General features: G+C 37.2%; 1 protein-coding gene and 1 pseudogene across 1 annotated transcript; both read left to right on the plus strand.

Moving 5' to 3' along the window:
• Window positions 1-18,093, plus strand: part of LOC102782143 (NACHT, LRR and PYD domains-containing protein 3-like) — a 305,914-nt pseudogene that overhangs the window by 133,428 nt on the left and 154,393 nt on the right.
• Window positions 2,111-12,258, plus strand: LOC148098524 (uncharacterized). Its single transcript, XM_087852433.1, has 14 exons — window positions 2,111-2,157; window positions 2,430-2,618; window positions 3,024-3,106; window positions 5,899-5,925; window positions 7,072-7,207; window positions 7,299-7,389; window positions 7,501-7,921; window positions 8,154-8,322; window positions 8,416-8,633; window positions 9,553-9,624; window positions 9,981-10,147; window positions 10,252-10,503; window positions 10,747-11,773; window positions 11,915-12,258. Exons 1-14 carry the CDS (start codon window positions 2,111-2,113, stop codon window positions 12,256-12,258), a joined length of 3,243 nt encoding a protein of 1,080 aa, XP_087708559.1.

Genomic DNA, 18,093 nt, shown 5'->3' on the forward strand with positions numbered 1-18,093 from the left:
TTTCCCTTCTTTCATTTTGTACCTTGTGGTCCAGGTACCCAATTTTGCTGTGAAAGTAACGGCACAATGACCATAAACACTCTCTAAGTCTAAGAAATTAAAAATCCCATTTTAACTGTAAATTAAAATCCTTATTTAAAACAAGTTTATTAATTTCTTTGACAAGGTGTAATTTCGAATTAAAATTATACTAAACTAGTAAGATTCACAAAACAGATTAATTGAATGTTATTAATCATAATTACAGAAAAGACTCCAAGTGAATCATCTTCAATTCCAAGTACTAGTTCCTTGTAATATAGGCAAAATTAATCATGTGATTGGCGTAAGGTCTGTGTAGTCATGAGTTTGGGGGGGAGGTCAGTGATGTCAGAGTGTGGTAAGAATACAGCAGACTGGAAAAGATTTGTTTCAAGGTAAGTCCAATCAAAATCACTAATGCTTTCATTTTTTTATGATAATAATAATAATAATAATAATAATAATAATGGATTGCATTTATACAGCGCTTTTCAGGAACCTGAAAGCGCTTTACAATTCCACTATTCATTCACTCTCACATTCACACACTGGTGGAGGCAGCTACAGTTGTAGCCACAGCTGCCCTGGGGCAGACTGACAGAAGCGAGGCTGCCAATATCGCGCCATCGGCCCTTCTGGCCAACACCAGTAGGCGGTAGGTGAAGTGTCTTGCCCAAGGACACAATGACCAAGACTGTCCGAGCCGGGGCTCGAATCGGCAACCTTCCAATTACAAGACAAACTACCAACTCTTGAGGTTCGATTGCATCAAAATCCCTCGTCCTTCCAATTATAGAACACAAACAGATAATCCTTTTATCATTTTTATTCCAGTCCCTAGACATTCCAATTATACATTCTAAATCACTGATGCCTCCAATATGGATTGTCTGATTTGCTAATAGACAATGGTGTTAGAGGGTGATGTCAGCAGAGGACATAGAAGTGTGACTAGGTAACTGATTAGTATAATGGCCATTCTTTCTATCCAAATGACTAATTCTCCTGGCTTTTAAAAAAAATCCTAATCGATACAGCTTCAAATTTTAGAAACCAAATCAATAATTCTTCCATTTTTTCACTCTAAGTCCTAGATCTTCCACGTAGTATAGAAATTACTAATCCTTCAAAGAAACTAATGATAATTTCATCTGTATGCATCTTCCTTTGAAAATTGGTTTCTTTGTTCTTATTCCTACTTTGAGAATGTCAGGTATGTGCAAGTGTGTCTGATCAACATCTGTTTGATATCTCAGATTCAGTGGTCTGAACTAAAATGTCATTTGTTCTTCATGCAGTAGAAATACAGCTGCAGAGTGTTGCTCAAAATGAAGCAATCTTTGGTCAGCTTCAGAGCCCACAAGATGAGTATTCTACAGGATAGTGCAGTGTTTTCTCTTCTTAATCCACCATTTTTTCCATAATATATAAAATGGACCTGGTGTATGATTCTCATCACTGCTGCTGCAATCGCTTTAGTCTTTGTGGTGGTCTTGCTCCTGCTCCATTTCAAGAAATGCATATAATTACAAGTAAACACACACACACAATTAAAATGAAGTTTAATAACGTTTTTTTTTTTTCTTTAACAGTGTTATTGGGCTGTGTCTTCATTATGATGGGATTCAAACTGAGTATCTTGGAAGAAAATTATAGGTGAATCAAAATATGATTAGAATGACAATAATACTTTATTCATCCCTAAGGAATTTATGTTCACAATTGCTCCAAGACAATAAGAGCAGTAATTGACAAACTACATTAAATAATACAGTATATTATGAGGCTACAAAATCTAACAAAATAGGTCTAATAGATATAAATAGTTCAAATTTTTAATACCCCAGGATATTGCACAAATTAAATATATAAGGTTGATATTGAGGTAATGTAAAAGTGTAAAATTTTCCTTTCTGTTTAGAGAAGGTGCAGATAATAAGGATGTATAACTATTGCAGTGTGTACCTTGCTTTAGTTGGAGAAGTAGCGCAGAGATATCCACCGGCAGGAATGATTTCCTGTGTCGTTCAGTTATGCATTATGGATAATATCAGCCTCTCACTGAGCGTACTCCTGTGACCAGCACGTCATGGAGTGGCTGGCATTGTCCAGCACTGTCCTCGGTTCAGATGCCGGGTAATCCACACATGGGCTAGCACAGGACCACCAGTGTGTCTGAAACTTGCCTTGTGCTGGCCAATGTGTGGGCCACCTCTGGCACCTCTGGGCCACCAAAGGGCCGCTGTGGATCTGCCTGATTACCTGTACTCCTGGGCTGCTATTTTAGCTGAGTGCTCAGAAGACATCTTCGCTGGATCGTTGAGTTATCCTCGTCAATACAGCTCTGATAATCTCAGTTTTTTGTGTGATTTCTTAGTTTTTTCTAACCGGAGTTCTCCTGTGCATAGACTCCTGGACCTGTCCTTATTGCTGGATCAGTTTCCCTGGCAGTGTGTCGTGGAGTGGGCGAGAGTGCTGAAGACAAATGTGAAAGGAGCGAACGAGCAGAGCGTGTTTGAACTCTTCCTCTACTATGGAACCGTGGGTGCTGAGTGGTGTGTGAGTGGAGCGAGTCTTCCTGAAGACAACGATCCTGGGTGACAGATTGTTTTCACTGCACCAGAACGTCAACTGCTGAACCTCATCTCTGTACGCTGACTCATCATTGCTGCTGATGAGTCCAACCACGGTTGTGTCGTCAGTGAACTTGATGATGTGGTTAGAGCTATGTAGGGTGGTGGAGTCATGTGTCAGAAGGGTGAACAAAAGAGGGCTAAGAACGCAGCCCTGAGGAGCTCCTGTGCCTGATGGTGCTGGAGATGTTGTCGCTGATTCGGATGGACTGAGGGCTCTCTGGCAGGAAGTCTAATATCCAGTTCTGGAGCGAGGTTTTCAGTCCCAACTTGCTGAGTTTGTCAAACAGTTTTCGGGGGGATATATCGTTGAATGCTGAGTTAAAGTCTACTAAAGAACATTCTGACATAAGCATTTTTCTTGTCCAGGTGGAAAATGGACAGGTGGAAAGCAGTGGAAATAGCAACCTCGGTTGACCTGTCTGGCCGGTATGCAAACTGCAGCGGGTCAAGTGAGCAGGGGAGGTTGCTCTTCACGTGTGCCATGACAAGTCTCTCAAAGCACTTCATGATGACAGTGGTCAGGGCGATGGGACGATAGTCATTTGTGCAGGATAGAGAGGATTTCTTTGGCACCGAGATGAGTTTTGTTTTTTTATTTTTGTTCATACTTTTATATCTTGTTAGCACCACATATTAAAACCTGTATAATTCTCTGTGAGCACTTATTTAATTTATTTTAATTGTACTTTCTTCAGTTCATTTTGAGTGAAAAATGTTTTTTAGGCTTCGTCAGGGTGCCAGACAGATTATTAGACCATCCATCCATTCGCTTCCGCTTATCCTTTCCAGGGTCGCGGGGGGTGCTGGAGCCTGTCCCAGCAGTCATAGGGGGAGAGGCGGGGTACACTCTGGACAGGTCACCAGTCTGTCGCAGGGCTAACACATAGAGACACAGACAACCATTCCCACTCACATTCACTCACAGATTCACACCTATGGGCAATTTAGATTGACCAATTAACCTATCCCCACTAACTGCATGTTTTCGGACTGTGGGAGGAAGCCGGAGTAACCAGAGAGAGAACCCATGCAAACACGGGGAAAACATGCAAACTCTACACAGAAAGACCCCAACCTGATGGTGGAATTGAACTCAGGACATTCTTGCTGTGCAGCAACAGTGCTAACTACCGTGCCACCGTGATTATTAGTGTCAAACTAAATAGGAACTTAGTCCTAAACGTGCACATACACATACACAAATCAACACACAGAGACATTGACCCTTTAACTGCCTTAACAACCAACAGCATCTTTTTCAAACAGTTGTTCTTTGCTGAAGAGCTCTGTAATCATTATACAAACTGAATCCATTACAAGGTAACATACATTTCTTTCACAAAATTACATAAACCACTGAATAGTAGGACTACAAAGACTCTGTATATAATTTTATCTACTTTATTTAGTCTTAGCCACAACACAAGCCATTATTTGCCTAAATCAGCTTGACCTAGTCGATCCACTGATGGTCCTGGATTGTTGATTACCTGACAGAGCGACCACAATGAATGCAACACAGGGGCATCACAAGGGACCGTCCTCTCCCCTTTCCTCTTCACTCTCTACACCTCAAACTTCAATCACTGCACTAAGACCTGACATCTTCTGAAGATGGTTGAATGCATTATTGAGGGTGACGAGATGGAGTGCCGGGCTGTGGTGCACTCTTTTGTCACACTGAACGGCAGATGTTTCTGCCGTTCAGTGTAACAAAGACCAAAGAATTGACTGAAGACCAGGAAACTTGAGATCCCTGTTTCTATCCGAGGGGTGGAGCACTGTAAATATGGCAGCACAGGAACAAGCACTGAGCACAAGATCTATAGAGGCTGGGGTCTATCACAACATGCAAGACCCCAGGTGCAGGCTGTGTAAAGATGCCCCTGAGACAATCCAGCACATAACAGCAGGGTGCAAGATGGCAGGCAAGGCATACATGGAATGCCATAACCAAGTGGGCGGCATAGTGTGCAGGAACATCTGGGCCGAGTATAACCTGGAAGTCCCGAGGTCAAAATGGGAGACGCCCCCAAGGGTGGTGGAGAATGACCGAGCTAAGATCCTGTGGGACTTCCAGATACAGACGGACAAAATGGTGGTGGCTAACCAACCGGACATAGTGGTGGTAGACAAACATGAGAAGACGGCCGTAGTGATCGATGTAGTGGTTCCGAATGACAGCAACATCAGGAAGAAGGAACATGAGAAGCTGGAGAAATACCAAGGGCTCAGAGAAGAGCTCGAGAAGATGTGGAGGGTGAAGGTGACGGTGGTCCCAGTGGTAATTGGAGCACTAGGTGTGGTGACTCCCAAGCTAGGCGAGTGGCTCAAGCAGATCCCGGGAACAACATCGGAGATCTCTGTCCAGAAGAGCGCAGTCCTAGGAACAGCTAAGATACTCAAGCTCCCAGGTCTCTGGTAGAGGACCCGAGCTTGAAGGATTGACCACCCACAGGGGCGAGTGGGGATTTTATATATATATATAAAATCCCCACTCGCCCCTGTGGGCGGTCTATCCTTTGCATATATATGTGTGTGTGTATATATATATATATATATATATATATATATATATATATATATATATATATATATATATATGCAAAGAATAGACAGCCCTTACGGGTGGAAGAAGAATTTTATTTATTTATTCTTTGCCAATTTACATAAGCGATAAATGGTAAAAAGAAATTCTAGGTTTGAAGTTGAACCTTGTTTTATCATATAAGTTATTAATCCAAATGAGGGATACTTCGCACTAAGAACATTCCCAAAGAAGGATATGCAAATGATGTTTGTCATGTCAATTACATTAATTACATTTAAAATTCCAAACGAATCATCCTCCATTCCAAGTTCAGATATACGCTATTGGTAAGAAATCACATGATAAAAGCAGACGGCGTGATAGGTTTGACAATCTGAAAGCTAAGCTCCCCATAGGTTATGTGCAGAGCTGTTAGTGCTGTCAGTTGAAGATTGTGGAATTACATAGAGGTAAGTTGCGATAAAATTCACTAATTCCTTCCAACTGTAAGATCCCAATTCCTAATGTCTTTTGTAACATTTACTATACTATACTATAATTATATACTATATATAGTATATACTATATACTATACTATAATTTCAACTATTAAATGTAAATAACTAATGTTTAAAAAATGTAAATTTCCGTGTTTTCTATTATTTGTATTTCATTTTTCTAGGTTTCCTTTCATAATTCCTCAGTGAACAGTAAAATATTGTCACAGTCAAGAGACAAGTGAGTAACAAAATGTTTTTTATTTTATTTTTGTTCATACTTTTATACCTTGTACCACCACACATTAAGATCTATGTAATTGTCTGTGAGCATTTCTTGAATTTATTTTAATCGTACTATCTGCATATCATTTTGATTGAAAAATGTTTTCTAGGCTTTGGCTGCCTGCCAGGCAGATTATTTTTGTCAAATTAAAAAGGAACAAACACCCTACAGTAAATAAGTACACATACAGAAATCAGCGCATAGAGACATTGACCCTTTAAATTCTTTAACAACACTAACATCTTTTTTCAACAGTTCTTCTTGCTGAAGGGCTCTCCAGTGATTAATCCAACTGAATGCATTTTTGGAAATTTGTTTCAAAATAAGTCAAATTTCAATCAATTATTCATCCTTCCAAATTTCCAATTCTTCCAATCCTTAAATATGATTCCCTAATTCTTCAAAGTCTTGTATCCAAAGTAATAACTGTTCCAAGAATTAAATACATAACACTAAAATTTTAAACAACACATTTCCCCAGTAAAACTAATTTTTTTAATTAGTTTGTAATTATATTATGAATTTATAAGTATACATACATACTAGTATACATATCATGATATGAATACATATCATACTATTTCTGCTACTTCATAGTATTTCTGAGAAACTCATAGTATTTGTGCCAAGGCATAGTATTTCTGCTATGTTACATTACTATGCTTTGGCACAAATACTATGATTTGGCAGAAATACTATAACATAGCAGAAATACTAAGATTTAGCACAAATACTAGAATATAGCAGAATACTATGCTTTGGCACAAATACCATAATTGGGTACAATTCCTATAACATAGCAGAAATACTATGATTTTGCAGAAATACTGTTTTAGCGGAAATACTAACTTTAGAAACATAATACCTGATCAAAACTTTAAAAACACTTACTAAAGACTTTCAAATTATTTTAATCCCCCTATTAAAGTGGTAGACTTTTTATTATGTCAAGGTTTTCTTTTAATTTCTTTAATATTTGGTCAAGTACTGAGAAGTGTACTTGACTTCTTATTTGCCCGCAAATTTGAAGATTTGCGGGCAAATAATTATAAATAATTCAACAAATAATTCAGCTGTTCTGATGTGTATTCTTCTCTACAGGAAAAATGCCACGTCAGATGACAGAATGCCCAATATGCTTGATTCCATATGTTGCAGTTGGGCAGCATTTAAAAAAATACCACCATGTTGTAAACAAAGAAGAATTTCATTTACTGCTAAATTACTGCTCTACAGTGTAAGTCACTGTCATACAGTATATGACAAAAAATGCAACAATTTAAAGTGGTAGTTGTAGTTACATTTGTCAAACTGGATGTGATATGCAGTTACAGGGGCAGGCTGGACTGTCCAGTATGTAAAGCTAAAAGCCGTATAAGACTGGACAAGCACTTGGAAAATGTCCACTGTGAGATTGAGGTTAGTGTTTTGTATAGCTTACATTTTGTTGTTAAATTAGAATGCATTCTTATGTGACATGTTTCACTAACTTTCTCAAACATTGCTGTTCTATTGTTTATACCCTTTCAGAAATCAGATCAGAAGAAAGTAATGAGGACAGCGAAACGATTGGCTAATCTGAAAGCCCTCAAAGCTCTCAGACGTTCAAATCCACAGCCTCCAATGGTGACCTCACTGGACATAGAGCAGCTGACTGAAAGCAGTGATCAAGAGGAGCGAAGTGATAACAGTGATAGCAGTGAAGAATCTGCAGAGATTAGAGAAGACAGCTCAGTCCATTCCCCTGTCAATCAATCAGATGATGCTCAAGTCCAACATCAGAATTGCAAAAAGTGCAGAGAACTGGATTTGTTACTTCAACTCCTGAAAAGGAATCTGAAAAGTCTGAAAGCCACTAAGGATAAACTTGGCTTCAAACCTCTCAGCCCCCCAAAGCACCAGAAATCTGAAAGAAGTAAACGTGACCCAACAGCCCGGCTTCCTAAATTTGGTATGAATTCTTCGGCAATAATATTGTTTCTTGTGTAGTGTAATGTGAATTTGTATATCTGGTTGTTCTATTTAGGAAGTCACATCCCGCTAATTAAACAGATACTACTAATTAGCAATATCTTCCAGATATCATTGTCAACCACTTGAATTAGAAGAATGTTTTCTGTACCTCATCAGTTTGTCATGACACTTCTAATTGCTATGTTGTTACTACACTTTATTTTAAACAGAGAAAGTCCTGAATGCTTGGTTTCAGCACATTTGTGGAACAAGTACAAAAGACGTTGAAAATGCCAAACAACGGGTCCAATATGTCCGTGCCTGGGCATATTTCATGTCTCACAATCAAGTCCCTGCAATGACGTTTGCATTTATGGACAACAGAGAAAGACTGACTGAGTACATTTTTACAAATTTCTGTGATATTTTAGTCCAGTAATCTCAATAATACTAAAGTGATTACTGATTTGTGTTTGTTTGTGCCTTTTTTAGATGGACAACTTATCTGAATAAACATGCCGTGACAACCAAAAGGATTCGGATTGGAAATGTGAGGGCGTTCTTGAAATTTCTAATTGATGCACAACTGCCAGAGGTCAGAGCCTCCCGTAAGGCTTTAAAGGGGACTTTATTTGCACTTCAGTTGGAGATGAAGAAGAGCAGAAGGGAGTTACAAACCCACAGGCAAGCCATCCGGATCAAAAAATCACGTAAGATCCAACTTTACTACTTATTCATCACTGTCTTTACCTAGCATGTGTAATAAATACATTATTTATAAATGTCATAATGTCATTACTGTGATGTAGTGAGGAAGGAGTACTCAAAATGTTATAATATAAGTTAAATTGTATTTAAGTACATATTTTGTACACTGCAAGGGTATACATTGTACAAAATAGAAAGTAAACAGAAACTAGGAAATGTAGAGTAGCACAAACAGGCAGGCAGCAAAACAGTTTGTCACCACAAGGAAACAGTGGCACACCAAAGCTACTTATTCCAAAGTAAGAAGGAAGTAAAGATAGCTGAGAGAATCTACCACAGATGTAGAAAAAAAATTAAGCAGGGGTAAAAGTTAAACTAAACAAAAGAAAAATGTCACCAAAAACAGGAGACGTGACCAGCAACTAACCAGTGGGAACACATAACTAAACATACAAATGCAGAAAGAAAAAACATAAAATATCTAAACAATAAGCAAACTAATAATCAAATTAAAGATACCTAATGATAAAATGAACTATACAGTCAAAAAACACAAAGACTAAAATGGTCAAGGAAATGAGACTATCAAAATTTAGTATATTGATAGTTTTTATTTTTTTTCACATGAATGTGTTATATTCAGTACTAAGCTTGGTAAACTTGGAAAGTTTAGGAAGTAGGATAAATAAATTGAAAGGGTTAGTATTCTGGATTGGAAAAGTAAGATTTAAGTTCAAAATGGCAATCCAATTCATTTTCATATACTGTGAGCACTGATTGCCAGTTTTTCTTCCTTAAAAAATAATTTTTTGAAAAAAATTAAGTCTAAACTACAACCTGTTTTATATTTACATCATTGCGTGCAGCATGAATGAGCATGACTGGAGCTACAGGAACATAAAAACATTCTGTGTCTTTTAGAAATGCTTGTAGATCCTGTCCACATCACTGATTTTCTCAAGAAGGCCACCACACACATCCCTGAAGCACTTGGTAAGTGTTTAGTTCATTTCTCCATAAGGACAACTCTAATAACCCCAATAATATCTCTGTTAATGAGAATTCTTTTATAATATTTACTTACCAGCTGTAATCTGTATGTATATATAGTTCAGAAACTCAGATTTACAGAAATATATGACAGAACTTTTTGCTTTCAATTATAACAGACTGCTCATTTATAATCAGTTGTTGGACTTTTGATTTTTGTTCAAATATATAATACATATACAAACAGTAGCATTTGTGATGTTTATATAGGATTATATTAGGGGGAGTATATAGCAATATAAGGGATATGCTCAACTATCCCTTGTGTCTTACCGTGCAACCTCTATGTTACTCAATAGTCGAGCTTGAGAAAAATCCCACAACTGAGAACCTAGACTGGTTCTATGGTCTTCTGGCTGGATTTGTCATCTGCACAACTGGACACAGAAGAGCCGTCATATCAAATATGACAGTTGACGAAGTTGGCACTGCTGAAGCGGATGGTGATGGCTGGCGGATAATCAGAGTAAAGTCATTAAGAAATGATTTCTCTCCCTGATTAAAGATGTTTTCTTACCAGCGACATCAATGACTGTGTGCAATGTAATTTAGTTGCTGATTCTTTTACAGGTAAAAGAGCACAAGACCAAAGAAACATTTGGCCATGCACTTGTTCCCCTAACGAAAGACGAATACATATGGTTTCACCGCTTTGTGTACCACCGCCACAGATACCCTGGTGTATCATCACAATTGATTTTTGCCAACACCAATGGAGGGCCTTATTCTAAGATGCTGACATCATTTCAAGATGCATGGAGGAAGTTTGGTATCCCAGGAAAACCAACCTTCTCTATGATTAGGAGCAGCATCAGCACTTTTGTGAGTAGTTTCCACTTTATGGTGATTCAGTGTTTTTACCTTCCTATCCTTTTAGAGGGATGATATAAAACAGTCACCCTTCCTGGTTCTACTCCCAGTGTTTTAATGTTGGAAGGACATTTCTTTTTCTTTATATTGTCTTCTGTTGTACTTCTTTTTGTGGTTCTGTCCTTAGCTCTGCAAATCTTGAAAATTTCAAATGTTAGTGCAATTAATAACATTATTTAATGTTTACATTTGTAGAGTGGGAGATTCTTGGGAACCCAAAGCAAGGTACAAGTCCACCGGATGATGTGCCATTCTGATGCAACTGCAGCAAGGTTTTATGAGGCAGATTTAAACTTTGACGAAGCCTTCAAGTGCCGCAACAATGCTGCAAAGGCACTTCCTGTGAACAATAGAACCAGAGACTCTGAGGAATCTACAACCTCAGAAGACAATAAAGATGTGTTGCAGAGAAGATATGCTGGACCGAAGAAAAGAAAGTCTAGTCAAAATGCCACAAGAGAAGAAATTGTGAAAAAGAAGACCAAACAGCACGCAAACACCATTGACACAGACAGCAGCAAAGATGAAAGTAACAATGAAGTCAGGAAAATCATTGACCCGGCAGCAGGAAACACATCTGGAAAACACCCACATAAACAGAGTGGCAGGGCAAGAGCAAAAGTGAGGGTACAAGAAGACACAACAGGTGATGAAGATATGTCAGAGATGGTGACTACAGAGAGTAGTGAAGGTGAAGATTATGATGATAACTGTGAACACATTGACCTTACAGCAGCAGGTACATTGGGAACCACCAAAGGTAAAGATAATGCTAAAGGAAAAGGAAAAGCCACAAAGGACACAGGACATTTCTATAGTCGTACTCAATTTCTTAAAAACAAGTTTAAATGTTGGGAATCTCCTAAAATTATCTTAGAAAGAATTGCAATCCAAACACAAATACAAAAAGTTGTTAGACCAAAGGAAACAACTGAGGGTGTGAACCAAACACAGACAGAGACAATAGATGAAGACAATGAAGCCTTGAGGCCAGAAAGTTTGAGTGAAAATGAAAGCAGTATGCAAACAGTAACTACAGATAATGAAGAAGACAAAGCTGAAGATGAAAATGGTCCCTTGTTGAACACAACAGACATAGACCAAGAAGTTTCCAGTGGACTAGTGAGAAAAACTACAAAAAAAATAAAAGGAATGAGCACAGAGGACATAGGCAGAGATAAACATGGACCACAGACAAAGACGACAACCGAGGGAAAATGCAATTTGAGATCAGAAGGAACAACAGAGGAAGAAATGACAACACAGACAGAGACTACAGATAAAGACAAAGCACTGAGAACAGAGGACAAAGACATAAAGGAACAGGGACCACAGATGGAGACCATGGATAAAGAAAAAAACGATTTGAGATCAGAAGGAACAACTGAAAACAAAGACACAGTTAGAGTAAAAGAAGATGGCCCTGGGACTAGCTATGAGTCTCCAGTGGCACACCCAAAGAAGAGGAAAAGGTCTCTAATGAAGAAAAGCTCTTTGGCGAAGTGTGATGAAAGAAAAGAAACAAAGCAAAAGGGCAACAAGCAAGAAAGAAAAAGACCAAAGAGCCTGACTGCAAGACAGTTGTTAAGTCCAAAGATGCTCAGAAGTCACAAGACTAAAGAGGCACCTAAAGATACCAACAAAAGACAAAAAGTCATACAAAGACTCAGAGGAAAAGATAAGAAAAAGATTTTTGGTTGTTGTTGATTTTACTCTGATCTTCTGACAGATCTTCTGTCTTACTACATATGTAAAACTTTGTTATCATGTGAGGTTTTGGTTACTTATTTTACACAGTTGCTCTGAGGGTTTTTTTTCTAGATTTTACTCACTTGTTCATGTGAGAGTCTTCTTTTTTGTTAAGGTAAGTTATTGTTTTTATTTTTTACTTTTAAAATAAAACTCGTTAAAAACAGACAAATGCTGATATATATAAGTTGTTGACAACAAATGCCAAATGCAATAATAAAGATTTTTCAGTTATATTTTACAATCATTAGTCATGGATTTCATTTCCAAGCTGTAATTCCAAATAACTCACATATTATTCAGGCAAGGTTGCTAAAGGATGAAGTCCTCACAAATTATATCTGAACAATATCCTATAATACATAGCAGAATCAGTCATCTGATTTGGTAAAAGTTAGTGATGTTAATGGTGATGTCAGCAGATTATGTACAAATTATGTTTTTTCTTTCACAATGTGGATTTCCAAATGAGTCACTTTTAACACTAATGTGGTTCCTAAAGGATAATATGCAAATTAGTAGATTGAATTACACAGTTACTTTAATGACACATGCAATTCCTCACAAATCATCCTCAATTAAAAGTTACCGAGTCTTATAACAGATAGCATAAATCGATCATCTGATTTACTGGTAGATAGTGATGTCAGAGTGATGTCAGCTGAAGTCTGGAGAACAACAATTTGTTAAGTGGTGAGTCCAGTCAGAATTGTATTTATCCTAATTACTATTGATTCTTCTTCTTTTTTTCATCCCAATCACTAGCGCTTCCAATTTTCCCATACAATCAACAATTCTTCCAATTTTTCCACCCTAATCTTTAGATCTTCCACTTATTCAAGATACATTGTCTGAACTTCAGGAGCAGGACCACACCTCCAAACATACCCCTTCTGGGTCTTATCTATATGACCTCCCACTTGTACAAGCTGTTCGTTATTGATTTTGTGCCCCACCTTCCCGTTTGCTTTTTTCAATTCTTTCAATTCTTCATGTCTCATTAGTACATTTGAATCTACCATGCTGGGGAGCTGCCTCCAGTCCCCTTCGAGGTCATTCCCAAAAAGCAGCTCAATTCATTCTCGATGGAGGACATTGAACGACATCTACCAATTCAGAACCATGATAACAGAGTTCTGGCTGATTGGAGCTGGCTCGGACCTGGGCTATAGAAGAACAAGAAGCGGCTACAGCTGTTCAAAATCCCACAAGGCTGGCTGACAAGATAGACGATGGGCAGGGCTGTGAGTACTCAGACTGTGTTTTTTTAAACGCAATATGGATAAGATCTTGGAGAAGCTCATGGCTCTGCAATATGGATAACATCCTGAAGAAGAACAATGGGAATTTAGAGACCTGATGACCAGTGATGGACATTAGACCTACTGTAAAATTGGAAGCAGTTTGTATATTAGAACTAATCTTAATGCTCACAGGGGTCAATTGGTTAACATTCTTGATTATTAATTTTAAATTCTGACAATAGGTTGTGTGAATAAGCAGAGCAATTTGCAATTTTTTGGGATTAACAATGTATCTGATTCTGAACATTAATATAAAATACTACAACAACTAATAATAGCAACTCGGATAAAAAGCCATTGTTTATGTGAACATTCGTACAGCACTTTAATCAATACTACAGAATCAAAGTTTATTGATTTCTTTTACGAGGTATAATTTCAAATAAAAATATTTCTAATGGTAGCTGCGCAAATCCTGTTAATTAAGTTAAGTTGTATTAGTTACACATAAAATTTCTAATGGGTATTTCTACTTTCCAAGGTCCAGTACCCTATAAAACACATCAGAATTCAGTTCTCTGATTGGCTAAAGATTGTTTTGAGTATAACAGCAAACTTTGGGGGAGTGGCAGTGCTCGGCCCCTTGCCAGCCCACTTGTGGGTCTGCAGTGCCCACTATCCTGGGTTTTGGCACCACTGTAACAAACCACTGCAGGCCCAGTGACATTTTCAAGCTTTTCAGCATGGTTTATTCCACATCTCCGCAACATCCCTTGATACAGGACCCGGTACAGCTTTTAAGGTGGTGAGGCTAGATCGTAGATGCAGATCATAGAGGTGCGTCCATCTCACCTGCAGTGGTACTGCAAGCCACGACCACATCAGATTTTAACCATACATTTGGACAGCACTTTATTTTATTTATTTTTTTCATTCAAACCATTTTCTATCCATGGCTGGTTCGGAATCACCAATAAGCCTAACATGAAACTCTTCTGTACTGTTGGAGGAAACCCAAGTATCCACAGAGACAACATTCACTCAAAAGCAAATGAGCAAGTCAAAAAGACACTTAGATCCACTGGATAATGATAACAGGAAACGTGTGGGATCAATTTATTGATTTCACATTTCCTTTTTTTCGATCACTGTTAATGTGGTTCATTCCACATACCTTGTCCTAATCTCCACATCACACTGATCAGATAGAGATGTCTATCCCTTTGATTTATATCTGACATCACAGCATCCATTCTTTTCCTGTCATGCTTTCCTGCATTGTAAAATAACTTTGTTATATGTCCAATAGTCAGATAAGAAATTAGTCAGACTATAGGTTGTAATCTACAAATTATATTAAACTGTGTTACATTCCTAAAATTCTTATTTTCTTTATTAGATGTACTTGTGTACTGCTGCCAATGAGTTCATAAACACGTCAGTTTGAAGCTATTTTATTGGAGTATCTACCAGCAAGAATTTCAAGATTCAAAGATCATTTTAACTAGGTGTGATTTCAAAAGAGTTAATTGTTGCACTAACCAAATTCCTAAAAACTGTTAAGATATTAATTTAATTTAATTTAATTTAATTTAATTACAGAAAAGATTCCAAACGAGTCATCTTCCATTCCAAGTACTGGTACCATCAACTATGTTGGTAAATTAGATCGTGTGATTGGCTGAAGGATCTGATTCGTCATGAACTTTGGGGGGAGGAGCAATAACATCAGACTGTGGTGAGACTCAACACTCATGGTATTCAAAAAGAATATAATGCAAAGATTTGCATCTGAATCACAACATGAGGAGCAGCATTGTAATGTAATCCTTCTTATAAAATACTGTTATATACCTACTGACTATTTGAAGCACTTTAGATTAAAACTCCATTTTAACTGTAGATTAAAACAACACTTAAAAAAAAACAAGTTTATTCATTTCTTTGAAAAGGTGTAATTCCAGATTAAAGTTACAGTACACTAATAAGATTCACAAAACAGATTCACTGAATGTTATTTATTATAATTACAGAAAAGACTCCAAGCAAATTATCTTCAATTCCAAGTACTAGTACCTTGTAATATAGGCAAAATTAATAATGTGATTGGCTGAAAGGTCTTTGTAGTCATGAGTTTGGGTGGGAGGGGCAGTGATGTCAGAGTGTGGTAAGAATACAGCAGACTGGAAAAGATTTGCTTCAAGGTAAGTTCAATCAAAATCACTAATGCTTTCATTTTTATGATATTAATCTCTAGTTCTTCAAATTTTTAGAATACAAATCCATAATTCTTCCAAATTTTCCATTCTAATATTTAGATCTTCCACTTGTAGAATAAAAATCACTAATTCTTCCAAGATAGAAAGGATTATTTGCTCTGTGTGCAGTTCAGTTTATCTTTGGAAACTGGTCTTCATCAGAGGCAGAAGAAGGAAGAACAATGTCAGGTATGTGCAAGTGTTAGTTCTATATATCTGATTTCTAAAATTCTGCGTCAAAAATGATATTCCAAAAATTTTCATTTGCACTTCACACAGTGAAAATACGGTTGCAAAGTGCTGACAATGAAGCACGCATTGGTCTGAGCCTACAAGATGAGGATCCTAGAGGAGAACCTTACAGGCAAGAGTAGTTTGTCTTTGTTATACAGATATACTTACCACAATAAAAGAATACATCCACTAACATCTTATAATCATAAACGTTTTAGGTGTACATGTGGGCGATCAATGGATCCATTGGCCTGGTGGATACTACTTGCAATTGCTGTAGCAACTTTTTTTTTCTATGTGGTGATCTTGCTCCTGCTTCACTACAACAACTACTTTTAACCTCTTAAGCTCCAAGCCTAACCGATCTCCTGCCTTTTGCCCACGTATCAAGGGGTGTTGGGGCTTAAGAAGTTAATTAAATAAATGCACATTAAAAGGAAGTTCAATAAAGTGTATTTCTTTAACAATGTGAAAATAAGTAGTCTTCATTCTTACACTGGAGTGATAGATGATGAAAGTAGACAAATTTTGGGCAGTATGAACAGTTATGATATTTAAACACTATGTGATGGGGGGGAAAAATGCACCTGAGTCAAAATGTGATGGGCCAGAATTATAATGTACTCACATGTATATATAGTGTAATTGCAGACTTACTAATTAGTTTAGGCCTTTTAGACAGCATGTCACATTTTAATCACACAGAACACGGAACTTTATTCAAAATAAATTATGTTATGTCTTTGACAATGTGGATTTCCAAAAGAGTCACATTTCACACTAATGTGATTCCTAAAGGATGATATGCAAATTAGAAGATTTGATTACACAGTTACTTTAATGACACATACAATTCCTTAGAAATAATCCTCAATTCTAAGTTACAGTGTCTTATAACAGCAGAAATAGATAATCTGATTCGCCAGTAGATAGTGATGTCAGCTAAAGTCTAGACAAGAACGATTTTTTAAGTGGTGAGTCCAGACAGCATTCTTTCTACCCTAATTACTAATTCTTCTGTTTTTTGTTTTTATCCCAATCACTAGGGCTTCCAATATAGACATGCAAATCAAACATTCTTCCCATTTTTCAACCCTAATCTTTAGATCTTCCACTTATAGAATAAAAATCAATAATTCTTCCAAGATAGTAATGATTATTTCCTCTGTATGTGTCTTACCTTTGGAAACTTTGCTTCATCACATGCAGAAGAAGGAAGAACAACAAGTGTTAGTTCTACATATGTTTGATTCCTGAGATTCAGTGGTCCCAAATGATATTCCTAAGATTTTCATTTGTGCTTCATGCAGTGGAAATACAACTGTAAAATGCTGACAATGAAGCCCGCATTGGTCTGAGCCTACAAGATGAGAATCCTATAGGAGAACTTTGCAGGCAAGAGCAGTTTGTCTTTGTTACACAGAGATACTTACCACAATAAAAGAATACATCCACTAACATCTTATCCTCATAAACGTTTTCTGCTGCAACCATTTTATTCTGTGTGATGGTGTTGCTCCTGCTCCATTCCAACAAATACATCTAAGAAAATAAAAGCAGATTAAAAGGAAGTTCAATAAAGTTTATTTCTTTACAAATATCAAAATTGTGTGACTTCATTCTCACACTGGGTTAATGCGGGATGTCAAAGGTTGTCTAACATCAAGATTTATGGTGGTTCAAACTGCAGACAAGAAAAGAAAACTACAGGTGAATCCAAATGTGATGCTCATTGTTGTTCCCAAGACGAAGTAAAAAATGCAATGTAATATATTTGTACTAATCTTTAGCTGTTAGACTACTAAATGCTGACAGGGGTCATTTGGATTCATATTTATGATTATTAATTTTTATAGGTTGTGTGAATGAGCAGACAAAAATGGCCCTTTTGGGGAATAATAAAGTTATGTGAGATTAGTTAAAAAGAAAAAAAAGGGCATTTGTGCAACATTTTATTTAATAGTACAGAGTCAAAGCTTATTGATTTATTTTACAAGGTATAATTTCAAATAAAATGATTCCTAATGGTAGCTGTGCAAATCTTGTTATTAAGTTAG

Source organism: Neolamprologus brichardi, chromosome 15 (genome assembly GCF_056152115.1).
Source record: "Neolamprologus brichardi isolate AB-2024 chromosome 15, ASM5615211v1, whole genome shotgun sequence".
NCBI classification, from domain to species: domain Eukaryota; kingdom Metazoa; phylum Chordata; class Actinopteri; order Cichliformes; family Cichlidae; genus Neolamprologus; species Neolamprologus brichardi.

Bases quoted from the DNA above. Each gene is read 5' to 3' on its own strand.
- LOC148098524 (XM_087852433.1), top strand. From the start codon at position 2,111: ATGGAGTGGCTGGCATTGTCCAGCACTGTCCTCGGTTCAGATGCCGG. The intron at 2,158-2,429 runs GTAATCCACACA...TCCTGTGCATAG, and splicing joins GTCCTCGGTTCAGATGCCGG to ACTCCTGGACCTGTCCTTAT. The intron at 3,107-5,898 runs GTGAGCAGGGGA...CTCAGTGAACAG, and splicing joins TGCAAACTGCAGCGGGTCAA to TAAAATATTGTCACAGTCAA.